Below are 19,987 nucleotides of genomic sequence, written 5' to 3'. Positions count from 1 at the left end.
AGGAGACAACCATCTACAGATGGTCCAACCTACACTGGTTTGAGTTTTGCATCACATTACAGTGATGCAAAAGCAACGTGCATTGAGTAGAAACTGCAGTTTGAATTATGAATTCTGATCTTTTCCTTGGCTGGTGATATGCAGTTTGATCTCATGATGCTGGGTAGTGGCAGTGAGCCAAAGACCATGAAGAGAACAAGGCATACTCCATGGTGGGCTGCATTGCTGAGCTACCAGTTTCACTGGATTAGGGATATTAAATGTGTTTCAATTTCTGATATTGTCACTTTATCATGGAGTTACTGGGACTGATCCCACTGTAAGTCAAGAACATAAATTAAAAAGTTGACTTTCTTTACTGTTTGGAGGCACTGCAGTTTTAGACTCTGGTTTCCTTCTGCATTTTTGTTCTTGACCCCTACAGAGTCCTAGAGGTCTCTCTCATTCTTCATTGTGCCCAAAAAACATACATTGCCTTTCGTGTCTCTCAATATCCTTGGGAATGGTGTAATCCTACCAGTTTTAAAGAGAGAATCGTAGCTCAGTATAAATTTTGCCTGTGTGGCAGAGCTGAGATTCTAATCCTGGATTGTCTGGTGCCAAAGTTGCCACGCTACCACTGCCACACAAACTTCTCTCCAAACAAATGTGGAAGACTGAGGAGAGGAAAAATTTCCCTAGGACAGGACACATGAAACAAAGTATCACAGCGTATGATCCCACAGGAAATTGCTTTTAAAAATAATAATGCCAGCCTTTACACATAAGGGTCCATGAATGCCATATAATATTTTGAAGTCCCCCTCCTTCACAGTTATGTTTTCTCCCTTTTCATCATGGAGTTAGCTATTTAGGAGCATATAGTGACAAAAGGACATATGCAGAAGAATTATTGAACAGGTATCAACTTTTTAAAAATGCAGTCAATCAATCAGTGTAAATGATAATTACGCTACGCATTAAACCCTGTATGTTGAATCATCTGTGTATAAGAATTCTACTAAAGCATAAAAATTTGTATGTAAGCGTAGGAGGAATGGTGTTGTCAAATGCTACTATACACTTCTTAGAAGTCAAAGGTCAGATTCCCTTTGAATATGCTGTGCACATTAATGGTGAGATAAAAAGGCAGTGTCAAGGTTGAGAGCCTCTTAGGGAAAGCCCAATCGGCTAGTACCCAGAGAACTGGGGCACTACCACTCCCTTCACTGGCTGCTCTGTTTCTGACTCAGACACAAACATGTTGCATGTGTTTAAGTCAAATCTGCTCCCACCCCGTCTAAAACAAGATCATCTCCCTACATCAAAGAACCCTGTGGAAACTACTAATTCTATTTGGCCTAGGCCGCTTGACTGGTGGAGAAAATCCCCCCACAGGCCAGGATTCGTTGCTGAGTTGTCCTCTGAGAATATTTCAAAAGCTGTTTGTGGGAGCTCACTTTACCCTGGTACCTGGTGATGCCAACCTTTGAAAAAGCGATTTGGTAATCCTATATGGTAAAACACATAACTTGCAAAGTCTTCAAGTGCTTTGATCTAGTAATCTCCCTTCTCACACACAATGCTGAGGCAAATTGCATCTAATTGCCATTTTGGATACCTCTGGGCACCTTGAACTCTACCTCTCCAAAACTCTGGATTCTTATTCCAACCAGTTCTGCTTGCAATCTTCCTCATCTTGGAAAATGACAACCCCATCTTGCCAGTTGCTTTTCTTTCATACGCCACATTAAAGGTACCAGGGAAAAATACCATGCACTGAGGAGATAATCAATTCTCAACAGGTTCATTGTCACCTCCCTGTCATAGTCACTAGTTTCCATTTCCAAAATTGTTATAGTTCATTAACTGTCTTCCTTGCTTCCATACTTGCTCCAACAACTGTCAGAATAAACCATTTAAAACACATCATATTTTTGCATAAGTAGGAACTCAAACATCTTCAAGGGATTCTCCTCTGACCCAAAACACAATCCAAAGCATTCTCACTTTGACTGCCACATATGATCTGCCCTCCCATCTCTTCCCATCTCATCTCCTTTACTCTCTGTTTCTTTCACTGTTCTCGAGCCTCAGTGGCTGGGGTTTTAGCTCAGTGGTAGAGTGCTTGCCTGGTATTGTGAGGCTCTAGGTTTGATTCTCAGCACCATGTATAAATAAATAAAAATAAAGTTCCATTGACAACTAAAAGAAATTTTATTTGTATATAAACAATCTTGCCCTCAGGGACCTTGTTCTTCTGATTTCCTCTTCCTGGTACAGCTGGTCTCCCAAACATTGTTATGAATTCCACTTCTTTCAGGATTCTATTAAAACATCATCTCATCAGAGCAACTGACCCTGATATAAAGTAGCACCTTATGCAAAATAAACTACCTATCTTACAGGTGCTCTACTGCCTTTTCCTTATAGCACCTGTTATTGCTTGTCATTATGGAAACTCTCAAACATTTCTGTTTTCTCTGGCTCCAGAATGTCAATTCCACAGAGCAAGAACTTTATATTTTTCCATTCCCAATTGTAAATTTAGTGCCTGGACCACTAACTAATGTATCAAAATGCTCAGTAAAAATTGTGATATGAAGCTGGGGCTGTGGCTCAGTGGTAGAGCGCTCTCCTGGCATGTGTGAGGCACTGGGTTCAATCCTCAGCACCACCCCAAAATAAAGATACTGTGTCCACCTATAACTAAAAAAAAATTTAAAAATTGTGATATGAAGAAATACAGAGGTGTTTGCTTTATAAGAATGTCATACATTTGGCAGCAGATGTAATAAGGGATCTATGTTTCCCCCAAACACCAGCTCAGTAGGTCAAATATGCCACTGAAAATGTGCATAGTTGTGCTGGAGAAGAATCATTAGCACAAAGTTGGAAGCATATTAATGTCCCTCCTCCAGAAAAAAATGAACTTTGACTTTTTAACATCATGAACTGAGTTCCCAAGTTTTCTGAAGTGTGGCCAGAGAAAACAAAGATTTTATAGTAGATTTTCTTTCTCATTTTTTTTTCCTGAACCATGTAAGAGCAAGTTGCAGATAGAACACCTCGTAACAACTAAATACTTCAGTGGGCATATCCCTACAAGGACCTTCTCCACAAAACTTCATGGTAAATATTCAAATCAGGAAATAACCCCAGGTGAAATACACTACCCAATCTACAGCCTTTATTCATTTTTTTGCCAAGTGTTTAGTTTTCATTTCCAGTGCAGAAGAGGATCCAGGAACATTTGTTGCATTTAATCGTCAAGTCTTGTGTCTTCATCTTGGATCAGTTAGTTCTTCTTTCTTCTTTCTCTTTTATAAGAGTTTTAGAGAGGATAGACCTTTCATTTTGAAGGTGAGTATTTAGGAAGCAAGATTTCTGATCATTGCTTCGAGAGTCTGAATGGAGAGAGATTTGGTGTGTGTGTGTGTGTGTGTGTGTGTGTGTGTGTGTATTTAAAATTTTTTTAGTTGTCAATGGACTCTATTTTATTTATTTATATGTGGTCCTGAGAATCAAACCTAGTGCCTCACACATGCCAGGCAAGTGCTCTACCACTGAGCCACAACACAACCTGACCCATATATTTTTTTTAAAAAAAGTAATTCCATGCTCATTTTTAATCCAATCCCATATCTCAGAGTTCCTTATAATGTTTTTTTTTTAATATTTACAAATTCCTTCTCCAACAGTAAGAAGCTGGCTCCCATTTTCCTTATGAGAGTTCTTATGCTGCAGCCTTCCTGACTGCCTGTCTTCAGTCCCTAACTTCTCTAAGGGAAAGGGCACAGAAGGAGAGTCATACATTCTTCATGACACAGATTCTCCAAGCTTTGTGGCTAGAGGAAAACTGCTAAAAGATAGGTCTGGGGAATCACCGTGGTTTGCATTTTTGCAGAATCTACCTGGGGGTTTGGAGCCAATGTACTCCTCCCTCAGATCTCTGGTGGTTCAGAAACCAGCAGCCAGGCATCTCCACTTTGCCTCCTTGGGCATTAGGCACTATAAAAAGCACTGTCCCAATTGCCTAGAAGCCTATTTTCTAAAAGGAATAAGCTAGGAACACATACAAATCCAGCACATCAAATACCAGAGAGACAGATTCTTCTAAGTAGTTCTTGTGCCTGCTTCTAATTTGGGTATAGCTGGGGCTCTCTGCTCTCCCCTAACAGCCACCAGCTGTTGGTACTGCTGCCCAAAAAAAGAGAAGTTTTGCTGGTGGACATTCATTAACAGAGAGCTGTACGTGTATTCAGGTCCTGGGGAAATGGTGGACTTTTTGCTTTTTGATATGAATTGGATCCTGGTTCTATGAGTGATAGCGGGGAAATACCTGTGAGTGATTGAGAACCACCACACAAATATTTTTCAACACTTTATATTTTCGGTTTCTCAAACCAAGGAAACCATAGGTGAGAAAGGATAACAACCAAGCACTTAATTGGTAAGTAATTATGCTGTGCCACAGTTTTAAGATTACTCTAGGGAAACCGTATTCTCTGCTGAGTAGTTGTAATCTACATGCTCAACTGGAGAGCACTTGCTAAACAGTAACCCAAACAAATCTCCCTTGCTTATTGATGTTGTGAGTGCTCTGATGCCAGTCATGACAACCAAAATAAATACAGAGAGAAATGGCTCATCCAGTCTCTTTTCCTCCACAGAGTTAGACAATGTCCATTTTATAAGGAGGGAAAAATGTCACGTGTTTGTTTCCAGATGGGAGAAAAGAAGCCTGCCTATTCCTATACCCACCCCAACATAGTGGTCCCTAGACCAGCAGCATTAGATCATCTGGGAACTCCTTAGAAATGTGTGTTCTGGGGCCCAACCCAGGCCTACTAGACCAGAAACTTCACAAGGCCCATTAGTCTGTTTTAAAACTAAAGTTTAATAGACAATGTTCTAGATATTTCAGGAGCAGTGTTAAAAGACCTTAGACTAACAAGATTTAGACTTTGGTCCCGGGTCGGGTACTTAGGGAGCTCACCGTAGTTCTTCCAGCAAATGAAAAGGTTGTTTACAAGAGGCACATTTTGCTATATTTAAGGCGTAGGAAGTTGTTTCTGTACTTATAGGTCAAGGGGTCGCTTCCCCTTTTGCCCCCACCGGGATCATGTCGCAAACTGATGGTGAATGTGAGACCCGGCAGGGGTCGCTGCTGTCCATGGAGAGAGACTGAGGGAGCGTGGCAAGTGAAGCCCAGAAGCTTTGACATCACACTAAGCTCCTCCTTGCACGCACACATTATACACACACACAAACATATACAGACACTCATACACACACACACACGGACCGCGTAACTCCACTCTTCCCACTCGCTCCCATTCTCCCTGAGCCGACCCCTCCCGCGGCAAGTGTGTGTCTCGGCACAGCCATCAGCCAGGCCAGGAGCGCACGCCAGCTGCCCCAGCGAACCGGCGCGCAGTGGGGGCGGCCGCCAGGGCTGCGGCCGGACCCGCTCACCCCGGCGCTCGGCTGCGGCGGCTGGGACACTCCGCCTGCGAGCGGCCGCGCCCGCCCCCGCCGGGGCCGGAGCGGGCAGAGCTGCCACCCCGCACGCTCCTGGGCCCCCTGCCACCCCATGAGAGAAGAAGCCGGCCGAAGGAGCAGGACGCTTGGCAGCTGGACTCCTCCGCAAGCCGAAGCGCCCCCTCCTTTCTCACCCCCAGCGCTCCTGAGAAGCAAGATGCAACCGCCGCGCTTCGGCTAAGAGGCGAAGGGGCCGGCGCCACCCGCTCGCCCGGAATCTGGTCCCCGAGGCGGCTGCGCGTCCCAGCCGCGGCCCCACGGGCCCGGGAGTGAGCAGTAGCAGCAGCAGCTGGAGAAGCGGCCGGCCCGGGGTTGGCCCGGGCTGGGGAGGAGGGACGGGGCGGGAGGAGGGCGCGGGGGGCGGGGAGGGGGCCCCGGCGGATAAAGATGGCAATGTCTCTCATCCAAGCGTGCCGCAGTCTGGCTCTCTCAACATGGCTGCTTTCCTTTTGTTTCGTGCATCTGCTCTGCCTGGACTTCACCGTGGCCGAGAAGGAGGAATGGTACACCGCCTTCGTGAACATCACCTACGCCGAGCCCGCGCCGGACCCCGGGGCCGGGGCTGCGGGCGGCGGTGGCGCCGGCGCCGAGCTGCACACGGAGAAGACCGAGTGCGGGCGCTACGGGGAGCACTCGCCCAAGCAGGACGCCCGCGGGGAGGTGGTCATGGCCAGCTCGGCCCACGATCGCCTGGCTTGCGACCCCAACACCAAGTTCGCCGCGCCGACCCACGGCAAGAACTGGATAGCCCTCATCCCCAAGGGCAACTGCACGTACAGGGATAAGATCCGGAACGCGTTCCTGCAGAACGCCTCCGCTGTGGTTATCTTCAACGCGGGCTCCAACACCAACGAGACCATCACCATGCCCCACGCAGGTAAGCTGCCCCGGACGGTGCTGGGCGGGTGCGGGGGAGGGGAGACCCAGAGGACGGAGGCGCCGAGAAAGATCCAGTGCCTGCAGCCCAGATCCTTTCTGGAAAGTCCGTGCTGCGCGGAAGACGCGTCTCGGTTCCCCGGACCTATTAAGTTTTGCCCCGCGTCACTTTGGGGGCGGGGGATTACAAAGAGTAGAGGATGCACTATATTGGGCAAATATCAAAGAGCTTGACATAGCGCCGCTCGGACGCAGCCTTGTTGAGGTGGGCTGACTTTTCTGAGAAGACTTTGGAAGGCGGGCTTTGGAAGACAAGGTTCGGGTATTGGTCTTGGTTAGTGACCGGTTCTGCACCTGTTGGGAGCCGGTGTATCTGATAACTGGCTCTGCACTCGGGTGTGTGCATCAGGTGCTCCCCTGATGCATGCGTCTGTGTATCAGGAGGTGGGTAGAGTTACCTGCTAGCAGCTTGCCACTGCAAACTTGCTTCTTCTGCAAGTTAGGTTTCCGCTCTTCGTGGGAGATTAGCAGTCCCCCCCTCCCCCACTGGTTTTACACACGTCATAAATAATATTGAAAGTACTGAGCTCTGCCAGGCTGTCATCCTGAGAAACTGACAGGCACGCACATTGGTGAATAAAAACAATCCTCAGCAAGCCAAGAAGAGCATCGTGGCCATGAAGTTGTAACTACTTTTCCAGTGTTCTCTTACCCATTGCCTGATTGGAAATTTAAATATGTTCAAAGTTTTCTTTCTGGCAAGAATAAGGCAATTTCAGGGTGGGGAAGAAAGTAAGCTTTTCTTGATGATCTTAAGTACCAGAACTAGAAATACACCCCAAAGTTCAACTTGATGGCACTTGTGCCTGACATGAGCAATGCTTCTCTGGTAGGAAAAAAAAAAAAAAGAAATTTTAAAAGCTCTATTTTTCAGGATTGTTAGCATAAGCCACTAGGTTTAGCAGAGGAGCCTCCTTGAGCGAAGGGTACTGCTTGTATCTGTGTGCCTGAGAAGTAGACCTCCTTCCTTAGAGGGGCTCCTGGCCTGAGGCTGTGGCATACAGTGGAAGGCAAGAGGGACAGAAGTACAGTGGAAGGCAAGAGGGACAGAAGTGGCAGATGTGTTTTCTGACTGGAGTAGCCTAATCAAAAATATTTTCTTTTGGAGCCAGATTTAAAAAAAAAAAACTACCAAACTTTGGCTACATTCATGGAGGTGTTCTCTTTGGGGACAAGTTTCCATTCCAAGAGCTCATGTCTCCTATTCGTGAAATATATCATGGATTTGCCTCTGGTAATCAACACCAGCTGTTATAGTCAAGGAAATTTGTCAACCTTAACACAAGTAGGTGGGGAGGGGAAATGTTAGAGACTTAGGAAACACAGACCAGAAAAAACGCAGTGCTATGTTAGTTAACAACAAGGAGGGAGGCCAGTTACCTTAGAAAAGTTAGGATACAGCACTTTAGAAATATTCTGTATATTTCCTTGAGTTCAACAGTTTTCTAGGAGAAAAAAGATTATTCTCTGACCCTAACCAGAGGAGTGCTGCTTAAATTTGATGTCCAAAGATGTTAGAACTCTGGAAGAACACTTTAAGTCATGTAAAGTATCGTTAAATAAACATATTGTTTAATATAGAAGATTCAGAGGGTGGGAAGAAAGGTGTGAAGGAAAGGTTTTCTTGGTTTCTTAAACTCCAAGAGAATTGTTAACTGACTTTACAGGATTCTTTAAATATGTCCTTGTGCATAAGAATGAAATTTTAAACTCAGCTTCTTTGAGCACAAAGTAAGGCATCATTTGTTCCTTTCTAAAAAGGTTTTCCAGGACTGGCAACACACTGGATCAATTAATGGCTGGCCTGTTCTTAAAGAAAGCACTAAGCTGATTTTCCATACAAGTGAGGCTTGATTAAGGCACTGTGGGAGTAAAAGGTATACTAATAGTAAAGCTGTAGACAAAAAAAAAAAAAAAAATGATAAAGGAGATTCTTTACTATCTAATAGTTTCCTGTTTCCAAAAATGTGTTAATGCTTTGAGAATAGCCACAAAGCTCCATCTTATCTTTTGACATTTTGCCACATTAGCCAGAGGTTGCACTGATTTCTGCTAAAGTCTTAGTATAAGGAAATATGTGACAGGGTAGCATGGTGAACCTGTTGTTCACACTAATATTCTTCTGTCTTAATCTCAAAACAGCCAGCACTGATCTGGCTGTCAATGCCTTATACTTGGTTCCAGAACTTAAAAGTCGTTACTTTTTCTAGTTACATTGGAGTCAGAGTTCTAAATTCATGTTAGAAAATTATACATTTAAGTGCCAATCAAATATTCTTATTTTGTGAATTTGGAATGCTATGTATCAGAGATCCTTATGGGGTAGACTTTTTAATTCAGTCCTCAAAAAGTTAAAAAAATTCAAAATCTGATTGTTATATCTCCTCTTCTTTAGGTCCTTTATTTTATTTTTTTATTAGTTACACATGACGGTACAATGATCTTGACAATTCATACATTTGAATCAAATGGGATATAATTTCTCATTTTTTCCTGATTGTACAGGTTGCAGAAGCACATTGGTCATACAGTTTTTTATATATATATATATATATATATATATATATATATATATACATACACATACATACACACACACATACACACACACACACACACACACACACATATATATATATATAGGCTGGGGATGTAGCATGCACAAGGCCCTGGGTTCAATCCCTGGCACCACCAAAAAAAAAAAAAAAATGTGGAAGGAAGGAAGAAGTAAGTTAGTTATAAAAAAGAAATAGGTCCTTTATTTTTTTAACTTAGTAGCTTTTGGTGAAAAAAAGGATTTGGAGTTATGCAGACCATCTTTGAATACCTAGGCATTCTGTGTGATAGGATACTAACACAGCCAGTATCTTGAAATTCAATTAAAAAGACTTTTTTTCTTTTTTCTTTTATAAGCCCTTCCTTTTTGATTTTTTTCTTTTCCCAAATAAATGATTTTGAGTTTCTGCCACTTCTGCAATTGTGCTTTCTCATTCACAAAAATACAGAGTCTCCTAGGATAGACTAGTCTAAGTTTTACTTTATAAGAAGTTACTTTGCCCAGTATAACAGCTTTATTGAGATGTTATTTACATACTAAACAGGTCATTTACTTAAACATACAACTCAGTGTATTTTAGTATAGTGGTGGAGTTACACAATATCATGCTAATTCCATAAAGAAACCCTTAATAGCTGTGGGCTGTTACTCCCCATTCTGCGCTAGGCAAACACTAATCTGCTTTCCATCTTTCTATTTACCTTGTCTGTTCATTTCATGTGAATGGAATCAGGTCTGTGGACTTCTGTGCCTGACTTCTTTCTTACAGCAGCGTTTCCAGTGTCCAACAAGGCTGTAGCACGTGTCCTGTCATGACTTCATTCCTTTGTGCTGACAAATAGTATCTATACTATAGATGCTCCGCACTTACCTGTTCATCAATTGATGGATATTTAGGTGGTTTCTTTTTGTTGTTGTTGTTGGTGGTGGTGGTGGTTTGTTTAACTAATGCTACTGTGAATATTTATGCATCAATTTTCGTATGCCTCTTCTCTGGGGTACATTATGAGTAAACTTTTTGGGTCATATGATAGTCTATGGTTTAACCTTTTAAGGAACCACCAGACTCTTTTCTGAAGAGAACGAGCCTTTTTTCCATTCCTACTAGCAGTGCATGAGGGTTCCAGTTTCTCCACATCCTCATAGGATTTGTTATTACCCATCTTTTTCATTTTGTCTATTTAAGTGGATGTGAAATTTTACCTTCATTGTGGTTTTAATTTGAATTTCCCTGATGACTAATAGGTACTTTAAAAATATACTCTCTCTCTCCCTTTTTTTTTTTTTATACCAGGGATTGAGTCCAGGGGTGCTTAACCACTGAACCACATCCCCAGCTCTTTTATTTAGAGACAAATTCTTGCTCAATTGCTGAGGCTGGCTTTGAACTTGCAGTCCTCCTTCCTCAGCTTCCCAAGTTGCTGGAAACATATACTCAATTCATGTTCTCCTTCTCATTTTGCTTCCTTTCCTCTTTTTATCAGCCAGTCTTTGTTCATTTCTGGATTTTCAAGTCACATACTTTTTGTCCTTCCGAAGAGAGAGTGATGAATAGAGAAAACTGCCTCTCCCTGATATGGGAGCAGTGGCCCAAAACCTTATATATCCCCTATCAAGAATTGTGAGGGGGGCTGGGGATGTGGCTCAAGCGGTAGCGCGCTCGCCTGGCATGCGTGTTGCCTGGGTTAGATCCTCAGCACCACATACCAACAAAGATGTTGTGTCCGCCGAGAACTAAATAAAATAAATATTAAAAATTCTCTCTCTCTCTCTCTCTCTCTCTCTCTCTCTCTCTCTCTCTCTCTCCTCTCTCACTCTCTCTTTAAAAAAAAAAAAAGAATTGTGAGGGGCCACATCTGTAGTAGAAGAGTAACCTGGGGGCTAGAGCAAAAAGGGACTCTGGGATGCAGCCCTCCCGCCATGGTGAGAGTCCTGGAAGTGAACATGGAGGTGCTGGTGAAGACTGGGAGCTGGTCTGATGCCTGCCTGCAAACCTTTTTTCCATATGCTCTGAGGGAAGTGATAGCAGAAATTTCTAGAAACCATTTACAGGAGCCATTAACCAGGAGAGCAGCCTCTGAGCCACCTACCTAGGTCTGTGTCCTGGCCCTGCTACTCTCTTTGTATATCTTTGAGTAAGTTTTTCCACCTCTCAGGGCTTGAGTTTCCTCATTTGTGACACAAAGGATAGTAGCATCTACCTCAGTTGCTTGTTCTGTGAATTAAATGGGTTAACACATACTGGGCTCATACCTTAGCTGACACATAGCAGCCAACATTAACCCTCATGAGCCCTGAACTCAGTGACACACACTGACATTCAGGTACCCTAGGCTGGACCATAATACCCCTAGGTATCCCTGGAAGTCTTGGGAACATTCTCTTTATTTACGTTTTCATGCTTTAGAGGTCCAGACAGTCAGGCTCATTTTGGTTTGTAGCCTCAGTGACTTGAGAGATGCATTCCAGCTCCATCTGGAGGTTGGTGAGCATCTTCTAACCTCCTTTGCATGCTTGCTAACTCTTGGCCTGAACTGCAGTGTTGTCACAGCATAGACATGCGTGATCCACAAGGTAAAATGTGTGTGGCTTTGCTCTCTGAGTTGCCAGGTCCTGGAAGCGGTGATTTTTCTCTTTTTCATTTTTTAAAAGAGTGTGCTTGCTAGCTTTCTGTCTGCTAATTCCAAGTACATATTTCAGAGGGAGTTAAGCCTCTAGCTGTCTGGGAAGAACTTTTGAGAGGCTGAGTTTCTAACATCAACTTGGGGATGAGCAGAGAGAGCAGGTGGCTACAGAAATGATTTAGAGACAAGCTTGTCCTTGGAAAGCATGAGTTCAGGATGGAGTTGATCCATGTGTTTTAGATTTCTCCAAGGGTGGAAGGGAACTAATTGACTGACAAAGGCTCTTTTCCTGTGCTGGTGGGTACCAATGGTTTAATTCCCATCCTGCCCAGGGGCAAGGGGTTTGGAATCCCAGCTTTATGGAGTCAAACTGGGATCAGTGAGGAGAAGATGTCATAAAAACAGGCCTGCTTCTGCAAAGTGTTTAGAAGTGAAAGAGATTTCTTTGGAAGGCTAAGCATTCTTTAGCATTCAGATTGAAACTGACCCAGAACATCGTAGAGTTGCTGATCCCAGGATTCCCACACAGGGTTCCAGTGGATGAGGTCTGAAGGGCCTCCCCAAGCCTGAAAATATAGTATTCTCTATCATTTGGGTATTTAAGAAAAATATTTCAAACCTGCAATCCCAGCTACTCAGGAGGCTGACAAAGGGAAATTGCAAGTGTGAGATTAACTTGGACAATTTTGTAAGACCCAGACTCAAAATAAATTTGTAGCCAGGCATGGTGGCACATACTTGTATTCCCAGCGGCCCAGGAACCTGAGGCAAGAGGATCACTAATTCAAAGTCAGCCTCAGCAACTTAGTGAGGTCCTAAGCAAATTAATGAGCCCCCGATCTCAAAATAAAAAATAAAAAATGGGCCGGGGATGAGGCTCATTGGTTAAGTGCCTTGGGTTCAATCCCTTCAATCCCCGGGACCAAATAAATAAATAAATAAATTTGTAAAAAGGGGCTGCAGATGTAGCTCCACAGTAGAGCACTTGCCTAGTATGTTTAAGGCCCTGGGTTCAATCCCCAGTATTGAAAATGAACACGCACGCACACACACACACACACACACACACATATTTATTTATATACCAGGAGTCTTAGTTCTCACTTCATTTTTCTCCTCTGATGCAATACCGAAACTATATCATTAATGCTTAGTCTCGATCATCCCAACCCAATCTCTCTCTCTCCTCTTATTATATATCTATATGTGTATTTATTTATTTTCCACTAAACCATGACTCTTCACCTCGCTCTCTACTTACAGGCAGCTATCCAGTAGCCAGGAATTCCAGCGTCTGTTATTAAAAGCCACAATTCATTGTCAGTGTTAAATAACACTCTTGGCAGTGTAATTAATATGGTCTAGGCATCTCACGACACCGAATGGCTTGTTTACATATTTTGGGTCATAGAAATACGTATCTGGGGGGATTTGGAAGGAATTCTACCTTCTCTTTCCTAATCTTTAGCATAGTAACAACTTGATCTTTATCTCTCCTTGTGTTTTACTTCTTAAAAATCCCCTGGATTCTCAAAAAAAAAAAAAAAAAGGAAGTGATTTTATGACCATGAAATCTGGGAAGTTCTAGGAAGAACCTGGAGCTTTTTATTTATAGCCCCTTCTTATAGTTTTCAGAAAGGAGTGATAATGCTTTGGATGTAAAGTTCATTTGTTTAGAAACCAATGTCTGCTTTTTGAAACGAAGAAACTTGATCATCACTGTTGTCTTTCTGAACGTGAAACTTGGTTTTCCAAAGAATTTCGTATTTTGACAGCTCTTAAGTTGAGTTTATCCCCAGAAGAGACGCTTTATCTGGTGTATACTCTAAATAGGATCTCATGTATTGCCGAGTGACTGAAGCGGTGCTGGCAATCTGTGCATTTGATCATGTAAATTGAGAGATGATAAATTTGAATTAGAATGAAGTTCACATCCAATTCAGATCATCTCTGCTCTTGAGGGTTTTGTTGGTAATATAACCCCCCCGTCCACCCACCCTCCCGGGAAACAAGATGGTGTTCTGCTGGGCAGTGTTGCTCTAAGTCACAGCTATTATAGGTATAATATAACATTTACTCTTAAACTTTGAGTGATTAATCACTTGGTGGTTTAATTTGTGGCAGGATAAATGTGCTTTGTCTTCGAAAGCCTAAATGTTAATGATCATGATTATATCTAGCTCTTACTTTTTCTATAATAAAGCAGGAAAATTACATCTATCTCACTGTTTCAAATTTGTTGTTATAAACAGATTCCTATAAGTAACCTTTGCCTTTTTGCTTTGCCTGTTCCATCACACCTGGTGGTATTTAAAGACTCTTTTCCACTGGAAGCAAGCATCATTTGTCAGAAAATTAAATCTTACATGTTGGATATTTTCATATTCAATGTGTGAATGTATATTTCATAGTAAAAGATTTTTATTAAAAAAATTTTTAGAAGTTAATGAACCTTTATTTTATTCATTTATTTATATGTGGTGCTGAGAATCAAATCCAATGCCTCATACATGCTAGGCAAAGGCTCTACCACTGAGCCACAACCCCAGCCCCATAGTAACAGATTTTTTTAAAAAGATCTTAGAAATAACTTTGTACTAAATGTATGGCTCATTCACATCTTATCCAGGCAGAAATAGTAGGTGAGAAGGCTGTAAGAAAATGCTTTGTATCCTAACCAGTAGAGCCTGATCTGTCTCCACCATGAACTGCTTTTGTCTTCACAGTCCACGTATGCACTAGTGGCAAGGTGAAGATTCTAGGAGTTTTTGTAGGTAATCTCAGTGGGCACGTGCCCACGCCTCTTCTCCCCTGTTATGGTTTGGACACAAGTTGTCCCTTAAAGGCTTAATGCTGGAATATTCAGAGGTGAGATGATTGGATTGTGAGAGCCCTCCCCTACTCAGTCCATTTTAGTCTGAAGGCACTCACGGGGTGGTTCAGTGCATGCAGGTGGGGCCTGGCTGGAGGAGGTGGGTTCGCCATCCCTGGGGCCCCTTTTCCTCTCTCGTCTGCTTCCTGGCTGCCACAGCTGAGCAGCTTTCCTCTATCCCACCCTTCTCCCATGAGTGCTGCTCCACCTTGGGCCCAGAGTAATGGATTCAGCCCACCTTCAACTGAGCCTCTGGAACCATGAGCCAAAATAAACTTTCCCTCTTCTATGTTGTTCTTGTTGGGTATTTTGGTCACAGTAATGAACAGCTGACTAACACATTCCCCTTAACGTTTTCTTTTTTCTGGACCTCACGTTCTTCAGAAGCTATTCATCTGGCTCTTCTGTAGCTGTGAGCTGACTAAATCTACATCAGAAATGTAACTCCAGATGGCCCAAAGACTAGTGGAAGAGAAAAGATGTTTTCCCTTCATTTATCAGGAAGATGCCTGGAATGTTCTTCCTCCTGGACATTCACAGGGCTGGCTGCCCCTTCAACTCTCTCCCTCATGTGACCCCATCACGGGGGCTTGGCCACTCTGTTGAAATCAGCAGCAACATCCCCTTCCCCTCATCCACGCACAGTGTACCCCTCTCCCTGCTCAGTTTTACTTACCATGAACATGGTGATCTTATCTCATCCTGCCAGAACATAAGCTCCACAAGATCAGGGTTTTTAGGCATTTTTGTTCATGGTTAACTTCCCCTTTCCTAGAAGAGTTCAGTAAATATCGTTAAATTATCTGGAGACCCAGAAAGATGAACTGTGTTAATATTTGTTCCTCTCTATTTTATTACAAGTATAGTTCCATGATGTCAAGCATTTTTTCCTTAGTTTTTGGCTCATATAAATGAAGTCAGAAAGATTTTTTAATTTGAGTTCCTCTTTCCAAATATGCATCTATTTTGTAGAATGAGGCATAAAGCAGGTGCCTGATTTAGTCCTTGGTCTAAGGAAAAGACATTCTGTAACCAGTTGAAGAACATTGGGTTTTAAAACATTGGTAATCAGATAGCATTCTGTGCATGTGTCTGTTGTCCCAAAACTTTTAAAAATACATAAACATATACATTGATTTTTATTTTGAATGAAACACGTGTCAAATAGAAAATTTTAAAAATGTAGACCACTTAAAAGGTAGTAGAAAATAATAAAAACTCTGCATAACCAGGAATAGGAGTAGAGTGCTTGATGCAGCCCTGGGTTCAATCTCTAGCACACACACACACATACAAAAAAATAGCATAACTACTCCCTTATTCTATTTACCTATGTACTTCATTATATTGTATTGACTTTTACCAGATTGGGAATGTATTGCATACAAAGTTTTGTAGCATTTTAAAATGTAATGGTCCATTTTGAAATTTCCTTAATGCTTCCATGATATTTCAGTGCTGTTTCCTCTTTTCTCTTATACAAACAGTGCTTCAGTAAACATCCTGATGGAGCTAAACATGGGTGGGTACCCATGATTACCTTCTTAGGTCAAGTTCCAGAACATGGGATTAGTCAAAGGCTATTTGTGTGTAGCTATAGAGAAGGGTTTTTGTTTGTTTTGCTTTTTTTTTTTTAATAGTCTGTTAGTGAAGTCTTTGGATGAACATTCACAGACTGACCTGGTGCTCCTTTGGAGAAGAGTATCTTGTCAGTTACTAGTGAGTAGCAACTGTCCTGCTGCCGCTTGGTCCTGTCTCAGCTTCTCAGCATCATTTTGCCACAAGCTAGACCACTTGGGCAGCTAAGCCAAGACACACAAGGTGAAGACTCAGAGGTGAAGAGGCCCCAGTGATAGAACATCAGCACCTTGACTGGTGAAACCCTGTTCTTACCTTACACACTTGTGCCTGGGGTATGTTGAATGCAGATTGAAGCAGCAGTTAGGAAACTCATTTCAGCTGTTGTTTTAGGCAGCCTTTTCTCTATTGTGACTAAAAGACCAGACGAGAACAATTTTAGGAGAGGAAAGGTTTATTTGAGAGTTCACAGTTTCAGAAGTCTCAGTTCATAGACAGCTGGCTCCATTCCTTGGGGCTCAAGCTGAGGCAGAACTTCATGGTGAAAGAGTGTGGCTGAGGGAAGTGGCTCACATGGTGATCAGAAGCAGAGAGAGAGAGAGAGAGAGAGAGAGAGAGAGAGACAGACAGACATACAAACACACACACACACACACACACACACACACACACACACTCACTCCACTGACTGGATACAAACTATATACCCCAAAGGCATGCACCCAATGACCCACTTCCTCCTTTGTTAATTATTTAGGGAATTGGAGTTTTTTTTTTCTTTGAAAGAATCAAAGTCCTCCAGGGAGGAAATAAAAAGAAATAATACTTCAAAAAACATTTCCTAAGGATTGTAATGCTAAAAGATCTCAGACACTATGGCATCGCTTTAACCATGGATGAGAGATCACTAATACCTGGATCCAGGGAACCAGCAAGAAGAAAATGAGTGGAAACAGCTAGGTATGGGAAAGGATGCACATCGCCACAACATAGTCAAAAGGTACAAAAATGAATGCAAGATGACTTGACATCTTATTTAAATCAGGGGATATTTTATTTATATGATAAACTTCTTTTTTTGATTGTAGTCTTTCAGTCTTAAGTGGTCACCCTGGGTTATTTGTAACAAGTAGGAAGACCTTCTGTTTCACTCATTGTGGTTGTTGTTACCCAGTTTGGGAGGCAGAATAGGGTCATGGTGAAGGATGGGCTCTGGGACATGACCATTCTGGATATGGACAGGGTACGGCCTCTTGCCGAGGAACATGTTAGCTACACAGGGCTGGAAGTAGAAGTTTGCAGTCTTTCAGCTGGTGAAGATGAGTTTCCACTATTGTAGGAAGTGAAGAGCCACCAGGAACTACAAGTCTTGCTTGTAGAGAGGGTCCAGAAGCTCAGGAAGCAAGTGTTTAACCCAAGCCTTGAAGTCCTCACCTGTGAACTGAGCCTGGTGTTTTCCATCAGAGCTGTTGGGATTGTCACACTGTCTAATGCAGTAAAAGGGCAACTCTGAGCATTTAATTAATATGGACCATGATCACTGTCCAAAGAAACATATTCCGAATCTGATCATATCCTACCACGGATATCACCATCAATGAGTCTGGGCTATCAGATTCTCTGGCCTGAGCTGCTGCTGTCACCCTCCACTCATGTCAGTTCCATTCCTGCCCTTACCATCTGTTCCCCTGCCAGCAGACAGTGGAGTTTTGAAAATAGACACCCAAGGCAGTCACTCCTTTGCTCAAATCTTCTAGAGACTTCTCATCCTATGTGGAACCAAGTCAGAGATCTTCCCTTGCACCCAGGGCCCTGCCTGATTTGGCTCCTGCCACCTGTCCAGCTTCTTTTCCTCTATCACTTCTTTACCGGTTCCTCCCAAGCTCCTCTTACCTTCTTGTTGGTCCTCAAACACTCCGAGCATGGTCCTACCTCAGGGTCTTTGCAAAACCTTTTCCCCAGATTTTTAAAGGAAATTATTTAAAGATCTCTTCATGCTGCTGAAATATTTGAGAATGACTCCCAAACAAGAATGTCCAGCAGCCCCATATCTGTTTCCCTCATATTGAACCAACTCATGAACTTTTAAATTTAGCTTGTTATTTTCTCACAGTATATCTGCTAGCAAAGTATAGTTTGGCAGCATTAGAGAATCCTGGGGGTTTATTGCTCAGGTGAGCAGGGATTTTTCCAGTCACCAACCTCAGTTTTTGCAAGTTCTTCCCAGATCACTTCTTCATGTCCCCAACTTTGCCGTTTCAGTCTGCTCCTCATTCTCTATTTGCTCTAATTTTTCTTTTCATACCTTGGAATTAGATTTCATCCATTATTTACTCCATTATGCTCTGTCTCTCCTATGAAAATATAAACTCCATGCAGGTAAAGGTAAAATTATCTTGTCAGCATCTGTTTTCCTAGGGCCTGGCAAGGAAAGGCATCCAGTAAGTAGCTACTGAAAATATGAATGAATGACAAACTGTGTGCTGTCCATAATTCTCAGGGGCACTGCTCACTTACGGGATGAAATGACGACTTATGACTTTATTGTATGTGTTTTATTTGCCTCATAGGGAGGCAAAATTTAATTTGCATTATTGAAAACTTAGTTTCATGACCTGTGCATAGCAGAGCTGTCCTTACTGGGACTGTGCTAAGGAACTTGTGTACTCTCTAATTTGGATTTAACTTCTGATATCTCTTGTTCCACCCTTTCCATCTGCTGACAGTAGACAACTAGGGAAGGATGGTGCCTTAGACCCTTTATCTTTTGGCTTCCTTTTGGGTGGTGGGAGGCCTGGGCCAGGAAGCTGGTCCTTATTTCCAAGGGTGTCCTATTTCATGTGGTATTTTTGAAAAGACCCAGAAGCCTGCTTCTTAGTGCCTGCAAGCAATGCTTCTCTGTTCCAAGGAGCTTTGCTCTGGAGGTCTTCAAGGGGACTCTTTAATAGATAATGGAATACAAATGTCTTTCAGAGTCCGCCGTTATCAAACACAGAAGGAAATGTGAAAAAAGTAGTTGGGCAGTACCTTGTGGTTGAGCTTCCTGCCATTTGGGCATCTGGTAAACCTGATGCTTCAAGAGGCCATGGTTGACCCCAGAAGAAGCTCTGGGGTGGATGGTAAACACTGCCTGTATGTGTGTGTGTATGCTAATCTGTCATTGTATATAAACACTGCTTCATTCCAGAAGAATTTAAAGGCAATGGGACAGGAAGAAGGATGTCAGGATTCTTTCAGATGAAGGAAACAGCAAATGACAAATGACCAGCAAGATATGTCAGTTGTGACCTTTTGGGCAATGAGAGAACTATGAGAGAAAGCTCAAGTTTTCTGCTTAAATCAGAGTAAGAAAAGTGGCAATAGTGAAATCAATTTATTTTTTTGGGGGGATTGTTAAAGTCATTGAAGTTCTAGAATGACTTTAATCTGTGTATTTGCATTTCTCTGTGTTTAGCTCAATAAAACTACATACACAGATGGCTGGAAGCAATTAAGGAATTTAATAGTTCATTTCTGTAGATGATATCATATATGGTATCCTTCCTTACTTCAATCTTCCCTTTTATAAATACACTTATTATGTGAAACTCTTCTGTCTCACTGGATTTGATTCTCTTCCTGTCCCTCCTGCTAGACTGCCAGCTTCCTGGATGGAGATGTTTTGTGCACCCAGCCCCTGTACACAGATAACTAGCGTGGGTTTCTTGAATGAGTCCCCATCTGTGGTGATATTAGTTAATTGTTCTAATTAATTGCAACCTGTATTGATGTCCTTCACCTGGTGGGAGTCACCTGGCTTTCACACCAAGTGCTGAGAGGAAGTCATCAACATCTGTGAGGCTCCACTGGCAACCGGAGGCCCACGGAGGAGAGGCAGATGTCCCCCATGGCTCTGCT

The 19,987-nt window shown here is 42.7% G+C and overlaps 1 protein-coding gene across 1 annotated transcript in view; it reads left to right on the top strand.

Annotated features, from left to right (window-relative positions):
• The first annotated feature begins 4,922 nt into the window (after window positions 1-4,922).
• Rnf150 (ring finger protein 150) overlaps window positions 4,923-19,987 on the top strand; it is a 222,701-nt gene continuing 207,636 nt past the window's right edge. The window contains exon 1 of the mRNA XM_026386172.2: window positions 4,923-6,400. Within this exon, the coding sequence (XP_026241957.1) occupies window positions 5,911-6,400 (490 nt within the window). The 5' untranslated portion in view covers window positions 4,923-5,910. The remainder of the gene's footprint in view (window positions 6,401-19,987) is intronic.

Source organism: Urocitellus parryii, chromosome 10 (genome assembly GCF_045843805.1).
Source record: "Urocitellus parryii isolate mUroPar1 chromosome 10, mUroPar1.hap1, whole genome shotgun sequence".
Classification (NCBI taxonomy): domain Eukaryota; kingdom Metazoa; phylum Chordata; class Mammalia; order Rodentia; family Sciuridae; genus Urocitellus; species Urocitellus parryii.
The sequence above is the reverse complement of the archived record's forward strand: the minus strand, read 5'-3'. Positions and strand labels throughout refer to the sequence as shown.